Below are 12074 nucleotides of genomic sequence, written 5' to 3'. Positions count from 1 at the left end.
GTTCCGAATCCGCAACGGAACGTTAACCTATCCCAGTTCAGAAACCGATAATATAAGCAAAAAATGGATCAATCAAGCTAGTTAGTTTCATATAAGGAGCTATTAGCTTATATAAAAATGGTCAATTTTCAAAACTCAATCGATTATAAACTATCAAGCACTGGCTGAAATGAATTTTATTGCATAAATGTAAAGTAACATGATGTAAATTGGGTTTAAAACCTGTTGTAATGTTCTCTTCTTCTGTAATGTCGATGGTGTTGTTGTTCTTTTTGCTTATCATTTTTTGTGAAATACTCTAACTGATTCGTTACATCAATTGTGTGATCCTCTATTGCTAGAACTTTGCCCAACGCATCCAACAGCTTGCGTTCGTTCGAGTCGGATTGATGGATTCTAGGATTTTCGATAAACTTAAGAAACAACCCGTGCACCATCCTGCGGGTGTGCAGCACTGATTTAGCCACAGATTCTTTTGCCATTAAATTTATCCAATCATCTACTGCTATTCGGCAGTGGTCTTGCTCCATAGCGTCACTCTTCGTTATACATTCCGTATCATCTAACGACAAAGGTCCGGCAAAGATAGCGATCGTTATTGGTGATATCACTGTATTGCATCGTATCATGGACCCTCTACCCGATTTACATTTTTCCTCAAACGTTATCCATTCACTCGGCAAGCAAAGGGCATTGTCCGTAGTTTTTTGTTTTTTGGAAGCTTTGCCACCGACCACCGAAGACGGGTGGATAAAAATCTTCTTTTCGAACCGTGTTTTCATTGTTTTGGAATACTTTTCCAGATAACTCACGTTAGGATACAGTCCCACAAGCAATATCCCTTTTACGAGGCTCCAGTTGTTGGCAAACTCGTTCAAGTCTTTTACACTTCCCGGTCCGTACGATTTCACGACTCCGATGGAACATAAATGTGCATGAAGCTTGTTGCGCAACTCACTTACCATCGTTAGCTTACCGTGGTTTAAAAACAGTCGATTGCACAATTCTTTGCGCTTTTGAACAGACCGAGCATCTAACCATCGTTGGTAAGCACGAAGCAAACAGTAGCAATCGCTGTACGAATTCTCCGCCAAATCTTGCCGAACTTTTTTTGCCCTTTCTTTATCGCCTGGAAAGGGAGGTATCACGAAGAGATCGTTGATGCTCAATATACAAACAACCAGCAGGACGGGCTCATAGCATTTCAGCAGTATCCCGTAAAGCAGCATTTTCCCCAGCCTCGCATCTACCGGTAGCTCCGCTAGCGTGTAACCCAGATCGGTTACGCTCTCCTCATCATCCAAAGCGCCCACCTTTTGAAGGTATTTTATGCTTTGTTTGATGCTGGTTGTTGACGGTGCTGTTATTGCTTTGTTTAGAAACTCCTGTATTGACTCGTCTTTTATAATCAAAGCAGTTTGCAGACATATTTCCGTGAGCGGGACTCGCATTATTTCCGGCAGTGTGTACTGATCCATTTCACTGTGTCGCATTCGACTGTATAATCGGAAGCAAGTGCCGGGTCTGGTGCGTCCTGCCCGACCGGCGCGTTGTGTGGCGCAAGCTTGCGAGATCCACGTGGCAGCTAGCGAACTGGTAGATGTAAGCGAGTCGTAGTATTTCTGTTTCACCTTTCCACTATCTATCACGTACACCACATCATCCATCGTGATTGATGTTTCGGCAATATTTGTAGAAAGGATTATTTTGCGCACCCCCGAAGGCACAGGCTTGAACACGGAATGCTGGTCTGCTGTTTGCATTTTACTGTGCAACATGAACATTCTTATGCAGTGGATGTTCGATACTTTGCTGTTTAACAGCCCGTATTGTTCTTGTATATCTTCGAAGCCGGGCAGAAACACTAGTATGCCTCCTTCCGGATGTTTCCTGCATATATGTAGAATTACATCAATAATCAAGTTATGATCGATCCTATCGTCTCCGACTGAGGTATGATATGCGTCCAGTATTTGTTTTGTGCTGTGCGGCGTCAATGGCATAGTGCGTGGAACTGATAAACCCGATTTGTTAAGGGCTTGTTTAAGAATATCCGAACAGGTGCTGCTACCATGCACGAAGCAAGCCCAGTCGAATGCGTTGTAATTATGCTTCTCCTGTATGCTAGGGTCAGCTCCCATCTCCAGCAGCTTTTGCACGATTGCAATGTAACCTGTAAACAATGAAAAGAAAAGTTTAGCCCACAGCCGATACATGTCACATAAACAGATAAATGGGTAATGGGTGCCATTACCTTTCGCCGCTGCGATCATCAATGCAGTCATTTTGGTTTCCGTGTGTTGAAAGTCTATGGAAATGTTTTCTTCTTCGATTAGCGTAAAAAAGTTACGAAAATCTTCGGGATTGTTTTCGATCCAGCAAACTTCCAGTATATCATTCATCAGTAATATGGTTTCATCGTCCATATTTACAGTTATCGGTTTTGTCCTCTCTACGGCTTGCGCTTCGAAACTTTTCATCATCTTTTTTCGAATATCTTTAACATTGTGGTTGGATGTGTCGACGTTTAACAAAATATCCTCCAGGAAAAACGTTTCTATGGGAAACAATCTGCCCGGTATCTCAATGACTGGACAGTTGTTAAAATATTTCGAAAACGTGTCCGACTCTATGGTGGCAGACATTAGGATAATTTTCAGGTGGGCATTTTTGGACAATTTATCTTTCAACGCAATCAGTAGAAAATCCGAATATTGATCTCTCTCGTGCACTTCATCGATGATTATGTGTGTGACGTTCTTCAGAAATTTAGAACTATGCTTTCCCATCAAGCAGCGAAGCAATACACCGTTGGTGCAGAATAATGCATTGGTGGTTGATTTAGCACGACTTTCCAAACGTATTTGATAGCCCACCGTGTCTCCCAACTGCTCGTTCCGCTCAACGCAAACTCGTTCCGACACGGTCACAGCACTGATGCGTCTAGGCTGTGTGCAGATAATTCGGCAAGGTAGATTTTGTTGCGCAGCTTCTTCCAAGATAAACTGAGGAACCTGCGTTGTTTTGCCGGATCCTGTGTTTCCCGATATTATAATCACTTGATTATGCTGTATGCATTTCAAAATGATCTCGTGGAACTGGGCAATAGGTAAACTTTTACGCACTGCCAGTATTTCCCCAGAGCTGGTCGGAAACGGTGGTACTGAAGGCGGAAATGAAGTAACATTGATGGGATGCAATCGAATAGGGTGCCCTTTTGTCGAACTTGTGCCGGGTTTGCAAAACATGCCGCATTCCTTCTGTATTTCGTTTAGAATATCATTCGACTCGGGTGTTAAGTCTAGCACAGCATCGCCATGGGTAATATCCGATAAACTTGTTTTGTATATCGTTAAGTATCTGTTGGTGCCTGTAAAAATAACAAACATAACATAAAATAACCAAAATGATAACAAAGCGTAACCCGGAAGCTGCTTACCTTTTCCATGAGACCTGGACTTCAGGCGTTTGTTCCTCACATACTCGTGAATGTATGCGCGATGTTGATTTGTTAAATGTACCGGGAAATCAAACTCAACTTGCGTTTCGTCCTGGAGAAACAAGTCTATTTGTCTGTGGATTGATATTCTGATGTCTTCCTCGATTTTCACACTAATTTTTCCTTTGGATGCCATTTTCCACGCCTCTGGCAGACTTTGGGATCAACAATAGAAATATTATGACATCTCAAAATGCCACAGCAATTGTGATCATCTGCAGTGTGGCCAGATTATTTTGGCGGTTTTCGGTAGGCGCATCAACATTTTATCGGTAGTTTTCGGTAGGTTAAAACTCGTAACTTAAAAGAAGTAAAAACGAAAGAAGTGTTAAGCGGAATGGGGGGGGGGGGGGGAGGGGTGTGTTAATGCGCAAAATGAAAGTTCCATTTCAAGAGAATATGCATCATTTACCTAGGATACGGATTTGATTTGGTTCAGCGGTTACACAAATGAAGATTTTTCTGAAGTGTCGATCTGAAAATTGGAATTCTAAGCCAAAGAAGGACTAAGATTTGTCACATTTGTCACAGGCACAGACCGTTAAACGATGTACTTCCAGATTTAATCGTTTATATTGAACTATTGATGTGTGTATCTTGCGCCCATTATTTCACTTTCAATAAAACAATCATTCTACATCCAGCTTCATATTAAAAATAAAAAGAACAAAAGAAAATAAAACATGAAGCAGCCGGTGTTGAATGCGATAGTATAAACTTAACAAAAATGTCAAAACTGACATCAGCGTAAGCCAAGGCCAGATGAAGAATTAAGATACTTAGAGCTATGAAGATTTCATTGCAAACCCAAGAAACAAAATTTGTTTATTGCCAGTTTAATCTACTTTCTAAGAAATAAATAATCGATTACACAAATTAGCACAAACTAGTCTTATCTCATAACTATCGCTACATTTTCACGTTTTTTCATAACGGCTTTCCTGGGGCTTTTGCTCTCACGGCACTCTTTAAAATCTTTCCGAACTTTCTCTTCAGATAGCAATTGATTTAATAATAAAAACTGGTTTGAACTATATCCTGATCATGTGAGTTTTTATCTTCCAAAAATTGTATCGAAATTCAATCATAAAAACGTCACATCGAATTTAACATGACAATGTATTAATCTTGGTCTTGTACGACTTTTGATACGTTTGGCCATGGCACCACATTAAGCAAGCGGTGGTGAACAAAGCCATCGCATTTTCTGAGTTAGAAAAGGTCAAAAAGGTAAATCTTGATGGTGGTTAATATCATACATAAACCAAGAAATAATTCGTTTGGAACAGAGATTACCGCGGGGGTTCTTAATCTGCAAAAAGGAGTGTTTAATGTGGTGTGCCAAATAGCAATGACCGCTTTGTGTCTGGTTATAAAGGAGGAAGAATCGGTGTAGAAAGGTCGACTACCGGGGAAGAAATCCAAATGGTTAGCCTCCATGAAAATTAAGCTATATCTGTGATAAAGCAGGATTGAAATGAGTTGGGCTATCATTTGATCAATTGGATGTTAAATGAAAAAGAGCCTTTTCTCACATTGGTCGTCGTAAGAGAACATAGAAGGAACGGTAGTGCGCCGCACAAATCGTAACATGGTAGAAGAACTTTGGTTCCGTGGTGTCCGTGGTGTAATAGCAAAGAAGCTAAAGAGTAAATGACATTGCCCGGTTCATGGGTTTCCTCGATCGATCCGGCACAGTGTAAAAAAGACGCGTTCGTGCTGTGCTTGTTTCGTGAATTTGATTATTTTAAGTACTGTTATTTACTAGAAGTGTACATTTTGCTTACCTGATGTGTAAATATGGCAGTTAATAACCAAGCCGTGGGGTTTTAGCATCAATTGAAAAGAGAAAAAAGTCACAAGCTCCGTAATATAGCCAAAATGGCCGCTCCTACGAGACAGTAACAAGAACGTTTGTTTCTATAAATGCACATCAAAGAAGAGTTACATTTTGTTATTGAGTTGTTATTGAGCGTGGAGCCTATAAAGTGTGCTTTCAAGGAATTTATTTGTATTTCGATATGCCCGATCAATTACATCGCGAAGGTCCTCTTTACCTGTGCAATAATTAGCATGGGGATCGATGGAAAAAATCTTCGGAAAATATGAAAAATTACCTTAAAAGCTAAACTCAATCTTTTTACATATTCGTAAATGGGTATTTGTTTGCCAGCTTTTTTCTTTTAGTATAATCTGAGGAATACCTACGAAATGTCTACAAGTGCCGGTTCGAGCAGTACTGGTAACGGTGGCGGTGGAAGTGGTGGCAGCAGCAGCAATAGTGATGGAAACAACAGTGCTGGTGGGCGTCGTAATGGGAATGGCAGCGGAGCAGCTACTGGGTCCGAAACCACGGTGCCGAAGCCTGAAACAAAGGAATCAAAATCCAACCCAAAAATATCGAAAGCCCTAGGAACTTCGGCTAAGCGAATCCAAAAAGAGCTGGCAGAAATTACTCTTGACCCTCCACCAAATTGCAGCGCTGGACCAAAGGGTGATAACCTTTACGAATGGGTTTCAACTATTCTCGGCCCTCCCGGTTCCGTTTATGAAGGGGGTGTATTCTTTTTGGATATACATTTTTCACCCGAATATCCGTTCAAACCACCGAAGGTAAGTGTGCATTGTATGCATTGAATACGTACAGTGAATGTGCAGCAAACACTGATTAATCACACTTTCTGTAGGTAACCTTCCGGACCAGGATATATCATTGCAACATTAACAGTCAAGGAGTGATCTGTTTGGATATATTGAAAGACAATTGGTCACCTGCATTGACTATATCAAAAGTTTTACTATCCATTTGCTCCCTCCTAACAGACTGTAATCCAGGTAAGTAAAAATACAACCATTGTTAGGAGATACTAATGACAGTGATTAAAAACTTTATGCTTTTTTCAATGTAGCTGATCCACTTGTTGGAAGTATTGCAACTCAATATTTGCAAAACAGAGAAGAGCACGACAGAATCGCTCGCTTGTGGACAAAGCGGTAAGTGACCTTTTTTTTTGAAACTGTTAGAACTATGTGTAATTATTGTAACAACAGCAAGCATCATACCGATGGATATTAGTTCTATATAATATCCTCGTTTCCTGTTGAATCTTGAAAGCCTGTAAAGGCCGGCATGTCCGCGTAGGACGTTACGCCAAATAGAAGAAGAAAAATGTCCCCGTTTAGTAGGAGTAGTTCAACCGTCTACGTGCTAGGTGTAGATCATAACGTCTGGCCTATAATGGCCTATAATACCTGTATAGAGTCGAATGCATGCCTTTTATGATTTCTGAGATTAATTGATAATTGATTGATATTTACTGTTCGTATCGTTGTCCAAAAGTATGAAGAAACATTGATTCAGTTATACATAAGTCAGATAAAGAAAGGGTAGAAAGATGCAGTATGTTTATGATAGGAAAATGTTCAAAAACATTTATACCAGCGTTGTGGATTTTCACTAATGATTTGCATATAATTTTCAGATACGCTACGTGATTTCATTTCGGATTTGTGTGTAGGTTTTATGCGCAATTGATACTAATTTATGAATCTATCCGTAACGACAAAATCAACTCTACAATGTACTTCGCAAAGCAAACACACACATAATAGGCTGACTCATTAATCAACAATAAAAATTGACGGTGCATTGGCGGTTTGCAGTGCAATGAGATTATTGGCTGCGTTCGGTAAGAAATGAATGATGTTCTCAAACCCCCTCCAACGCTATCACTGCTGAATTTTGATGATTCCACGACGTCGTCACAACGCATCGGTGGAATTAAATAAGATCGTGCAGATACATTTAACTTACAAACCGGTTTGGCAAGCATCCTATAAATTCAAAAGTATTTTCAACGAAATTACATTCATTTCAACCACTTCTTTTAACAACCTAGTTTTCGCATTATTGAACAAGTTTTCAGCAAATTAGTTTTCTATCAGCTTTGGACAAAATTCAGCATGAGTGAAATTACAGCTCTACTGCATTCAATCAAAATGAACCGAAATTGAACATCAAGATTTATAATGCTAAATTTTATTTGCGAAAGTAGTAAAACAAGATTAAAAGAACACCGGTCAATAGCTACGATTCCTAATTAAAGTAAGTAAAGCTGCTGATAACTAGCAAATAATTAACGAAAGGACCCTCCCCCTCCCCTCCTCTCCCCCTCACCCTCTATGTCAGTACAGAGAAATAAAAAAAATGCTCATGAGGAATGAATACAAAAACATAGATTCCGTTTTGTTCTTTCCATGAGTATATAGGGACATCTCAAACATATTCTACGCAATAAAGTATAATCAGTACAGGTGTTTGCCATCATAAAATCAATTTATACTTATGAGTTTTGTATGAGTATTCTTCAGTGGAAGAGACCAGCTTTCTGAAACTATTTCATTCGTTTATATTAAGATAGTCGTTAGGGATACCATAGAATGAAGTAAACTAAACGCAGACGCAGTTTAGAACCTACCTTTAAATAAGAGAGCAAACATGCTTCCGAAAATAAGCATAAGGCAGGGAACCCCAATATAATCCTAGCAATGATTTAGTACGTTATGACTGAGATGAAGTAGCGGACTCGATCTCATTAGAAGATCAATTAAAGAATTCTAAATATATTCTTTCTGGTATGTCGATAATTATATTGTTATTCTTTTGTTTAGTCCTTACGCAGGCTCTTCCCTGTATCGTATATTCCTGTATGGTATGTAAATCATCATGCTTATCTTAATTTTCTTTGTTTACAGAGATTCTAAATTTTTAACTTTAACGTACTGACGCTAGGAAAAACAAATTACCATTACAATTGTTGTGTGAGCCGTACGAATTGAGAAAACGTTTTATTTTGATAATGTGCAGATCAGTGCAGATAGTGAGGTTGTAATACTATTTTTCCTTTTTTCTATGTCTTTCTACTGTATCATTATTGCTTTTGATTTGATAGGAGTCCTAACTGTCTGCTTATCCGATATTTATGGTTTAACTCGTAGTCGGAAAGTAGTGCCGTCTAACATACAGAAACGTTACGTATAACTTGCAAAAAAAAAACAAGCTTTGACCAACACTTATTATTTTTCCAGATAGTGGTGGCAACATCAACATGAACAGTTTTTTTGCGTTCAGATGAGTTGCCTTTTAAAATACTGGGAAAAGGAAACCAGGATTTTGTAATGCTTCAATGTATAAATCAGAATGATATAGAATAAAGCCAATTTATGTATTAATTGGAGATAAACATCACAGTCTCTGAATGAACATCAATTTGTACTACTTGCATGAAGAATGCCTCAAATTTAGGGCTTTGAATGAAACGTCCTAGTTTTTACTAGTTGTATACTATCTTCTCCCACGGCTAGTAATTGTCAGTCCAGTCCTTTCTGTGATTGCAAAGTTTGTTTGGCGATTGATAATGGTGTGTACCACATATTTTCAGTGAATCAATTATCAACAAACCAACTAGAATATACAGTATTCGGATGATTATTTAAATCATTTTTGTTTTATTTCGTTAATGAGAGTGAAAAGCTAGATTTTATTTCCATCCAAGGTCCATCCAGGGCTACAGCTGGGCGCTCTGTAATGCACATTAACAGTAAGCAGTTCGATATTGATTCAATGCATTCATTCGAAAAATTGAGTCATTACAGGTCATAGTCGAGTTGATATTAAATAGACGGAAAGAGTAAAACCACCATGGTTCATACGTCGGACCTTGGCTTACACTACCGAGTGGTTGAATAAAGGCTGGACAAATGAGAAAGTTGCATGTTACTAAAACTTAACAATTAAATGACTTCATGAATTTTACAAACTAATGTAATTTTAATAAGGTCGTTTAGAGGGTGATAAAACATGAAATCTGCAAATAATAAAACATGAAATATAAGTGTATCCTAAACATGCTATTCTGAAATATAAGAGAGTATCCTAAACCGTCTTAGGATAAACATTCGTCCTAAAGTATATTGGAATAAATTATAAAATTCATCCTCGGCCACGGAATACAATGCCATGCAAATATTTATCGAAAGCTGGGTTGTTTTCAATGTAATATCTCCAGTATATTTTCTCTACGACAAAGGCAGTTAAAGCTATCACGTAACCAAAGCAAAGAGCCACAATGCCGGCATACATTTTCTTCAAATCTATTATAGCTTCTTGTGGAGGTATTTCCACGTTCGATTGAAACTGTTCGATCGCATCCGAGAGCCACTTTCTGGTGAGCCCACCCTCAATTAGTGCTCGTACATATAGATCAACTTGATGCTTTAAGGGCGAATTTTTACCCAATCCGATCGATATAGGCATGTGCACTGCGCATTCCTGCATTATGTGTAGGGTTTGGCGAGCTTTTTCGGATTTCCTAGTGGATCGAAGCTGCCTCAACGAGTATATGTTTTCGTAGTAAGCGTACAGGCCCTCGCTAACCTTTTCGACGGCTTCATTGTGGTTGGGTGCATGCTCTAGCTTAGCCCCTATAGTTTGTGAATACTGGTCCTGAGCCATTTGAAAGAATAGTCTATTTTGTTCGCCCCAAGCTCCACATCGGACGGAGCTTTCGGCCAAATCCTGCAGCGTATCAATCGTCACCCGAGGTATAGGGTTGGCAAGTATAGCTGTGAATGAGGCCCGGTAGGCGACTACCACCAGCACACAATACACCCAATACCAGCCAGTCAACATACGAAGTGGCCACTTTTCTGGAATACGGGGTAGAGATACCAGCAATAACATACTGTACGTGTAAATGATGCAATCCGAAAACGTGTCAAACATATCATTTGCAGGTAGAGGATCATGCCATGGCTCTGGCTGTCGCTTGAAAGGAATCATTCGTAATTTCTTCAGTTTATTTCGATCATAAGCCGACAACTTACTCATGTTGGTCTGTTTTTTATGCCTCCACCGTTTTAACCTACCTATCACTTTTGATTTACGTGGCGTTGTGGCTCTATCACGATTCTTGCGAAATCTTGTCCAAAAGTTCCGTTTTTCTTTCCCCTTTCGGTTTCGGTGCCGTTGAAGTAAATCGTGCTCGGGCCGATAACCTCTCTCATGCTGATGAATGTACATCAATGTGTTCGAAAATGCATAAAACACAAACCCGACGGCGAACAAGGACAGTAGCACACCGGCCCACATTTCTCCATTGAACGGAAGTATGAGTGTTTTCCAAGAGTTGTCGCTCAAAGCTTCGGGCGTAAGAAACGTTAGACATTCTGTGTGGTAGGGAACGCTGAGATCCATAAAACCGAGATTATACTCGGTATGATGCAAATCCGCAAGGGCAAAATCTGCTTTACCTTCTTGCATCTCCTTAATTATTCCCGTAAGTGTTCCATTTCCACTGAGTCTGCCCCAGCGCTCCGTGTCAGCATCGGACGTTTCGTAAAAAACCATTTGAAAATGCATAGCATTTGATATTGCTTTCAAAAGTTCTATTTCAAGACCATAGTAGTTGCTTCTCGATTGAGTGCGGGATAGGGTTAGCTGATGCGCAGAAGCATTGTTTGAAAAGTCGGAATCATTTGTAGGCGAGCTTGCTATGGCAACGGACGTTGTAGCTGATTTGAAAACCGCTGGCGTATGTTCCAACACAACCACGCGCATCTCTTGGCGACGAAGATCTTTGGTTTTATCATCAAAAAACGTACTGTTTGCGAGTCGAAATTTCCCTCCTTGCCAAAAGTTTAAAATTTTCGAGAAAAATACTCCCTTGATTTGCATAGGAAACGGGACGGTGCTTAGCTCGTAAACTGGCGCAAACTTGTCATTGCCAGATTTATACAAATGAGCTCGCCTTTCCCTTAGCTGGCGTACAAACAGGACATTTACAATGCGCTTCCAAATGTAGTGCAGCTGCGGTACAAATAGTCGATAGTTGTGCATCATGATGTATCGGGCGCGCGTATCAATGATGCGCGTATCATCGCCAAACCTTAGAAGACGGGCCATTTGAATTCCATTCGCCATTAGTAATATGTAACCCCCGCAGCCAGCCTTTCTAGTACTCTCTAGAATGCATTTCAACGATGGCCGGGGATTGAAGGTGTCTTCGTCTTGTTCGATTTTCACGATGTACCGAGCAGCACGATGGATTTGGCGAAAGAATGCTGCATTCAACACACTTTCATACACCTCATCAAACAGCACAACATAACAGTGGCCATAGTCCATTTTTGCAGCTAATTCCAGCAACAACATTTCTAGATGTAGTTCCGTGCTGTATTCCTCATGATGAATAGATTGTGATGATTTTCTATCATTTCCTTTAGTTGCACTATTGAGCTGTTTATTTGCACAATGTTTAACACCAAGAATTAGCACAAATGCAGTTAGGATCCAAACCAAGCGACTTGTTTTGCACATGTTAGCTGAACGGAATGTGATTTTAAACTAAATAGAACAAATGTACGTTACGAAAACAGTTTGGAATCTTCTGATTAGATATGTAAATTGATTTTAAATATTTACATTTCTTTTGGGAGGCCGGTGCGAGGAGGAGGAGGCTATTCGAAACATGAAAGAACGAACTTTCAAATATTAAACATGGAATCTACATTTGGA

The 12074-nt window shown here is 39.7% G+C and overlaps 3 protein-coding genes across 8 annotated transcripts; 1 reads left to right on the top strand and 2 right to left on the bottom strand.

Annotated features, from left to right (window-relative positions):
- Positions 1-143: 143 nt before the first annotated feature.
- LOC1277999 (3'-5' RNA helicase YTHDC2) lies at positions 144-4103 on the bottom strand. Its single transcript, XM_061660799.1, has 4 exons — positions 3912-4103; positions 3440-3799; positions 2255-3370; positions 144-2173 (listed from the first exon to the last, which is right to left on the bottom strand). Exons 2-4 carry the CDS (start codon positions 3633-3635, stop codon positions 216-218), a joined length of 3270 nt encoding a protein of 1089 aa, XP_061516783.1. The 5' UTR covers positions 3636-3799; positions 3912-4103; the 3' UTR covers positions 144-215.
- A 495-nt stretch (positions 4104-4598) lies between these two features.
- LOC1278000 (ubiquitin-conjugating enzyme E2-24 kDa) lies at positions 4599-8146 on the top strand. Of its 6 annotated transcripts, none has more exons than XM_061654982.1 (5): positions 4599-4729; positions 5673-6112; positions 6187-6334; positions 6409-6493; positions 6982-8146. In XM_061654982.1, the coding sequence occupies exons 2-5, from the start codon at positions 5711-5713 to the stop codon at positions 6992-6994; spliced, it is 648 nt and encodes a 215-aa protein (XP_061510966.1). In that variant the 5' UTR covers positions 4599-4729; positions 5673-5710; the 3' UTR covers positions 6995-8146. The 6 variants fall into 6 exon arrangements, with proteins under 6 accessions (XP_061510966.1, XP_317521.4, XP_061510971.1 ...); XM_317521.5 differs by having other exon boundaries at positions 4655-4927; XM_061654987.1 differs by lacking the exon at positions 4599-4729 and adding an exon at positions 4959-5093.
- Positions 8147-9491: 1345 nt separating this feature from the next.
- On the bottom strand, positions 9492-11918 carry LOC1278001 (uncharacterized). Its single transcript, XM_061662292.1, has one exon. It carries the CDS (start codon positions 11874-11876, stop codon positions 9492-9494), a length of 2385 nt encoding a protein of 794 aa, XP_061518276.1. The 5' UTR covers positions 11877-11918.
- Between the last annotated feature and the right edge of the window lie 156 nt (positions 11919-12074).

The sequence above is a fragment of the Anopheles gambiae genome, chromosome 3 (assembly GCF_943734735.2).
Source record: "Anopheles gambiae chromosome 3, idAnoGambNW_F1_1, whole genome shotgun sequence".
NCBI classification, from domain to species: domain Eukaryota; kingdom Metazoa; phylum Arthropoda; class Insecta; order Diptera; family Culicidae; genus Anopheles; species Anopheles gambiae.
Note: the sequence above shows the minus strand (reverse complement) of the source record. Positions and strands in the feature narration are given on the sequence as shown.

Excerpts from the sequence above, each read along its gene's own strand:
- LOC1278001 (XM_061662292.1), bottom strand. The coding sequence starts at position 11,876 with ATGTGCAAAACAAGTCGCTTGGTTTGGATCCTAACTGCATTTGTGCTA.
- LOC1277999 (XM_061660799.1), bottom strand. The coding sequence starts at position 3,635 with ATGGCATCCAAAGGAAAAATTAGTGTGAAAATCGAGGAAGACATCAGA. Across the intron at positions 3,371-3,439 it reads GTCCAGGTCTCATGGAAAAG|GCACCAACAGATACTTAACG; the intron begins GTAAGCAGCTTC and ends TTATTTTTACAG. Across the intron at positions 2,174-2,254 it reads GATGATCGCAGCGGCGAAAG|GTTACATTGCAATCGTGCAA; the intron begins GTAATGGCACCC and ends CATTGTTTACAG.
- LOC1278000 (XM_061654982.1), top strand. The coding sequence starts at position 5,711 with ATGTCTACAAGTGCCGGTTCGAGCAGTACTGGTAACGGTGGCGGTGGA. Across the intron at positions 6,113-6,186 it reads ATCCGTTCAAACCACCGAAG|GTAACCTTCCGGACCAGGAT; the intron begins GTAAGTGTGCAT and ends CACTTTCTGTAG. Across the intron at positions 6,335-6,408 it reads CCTAACAGACTGTAATCCAG|CTGATCCACTTGTTGGAAGT; the intron begins GTAAGTAAAAAT and ends TTTTCAATGTAG.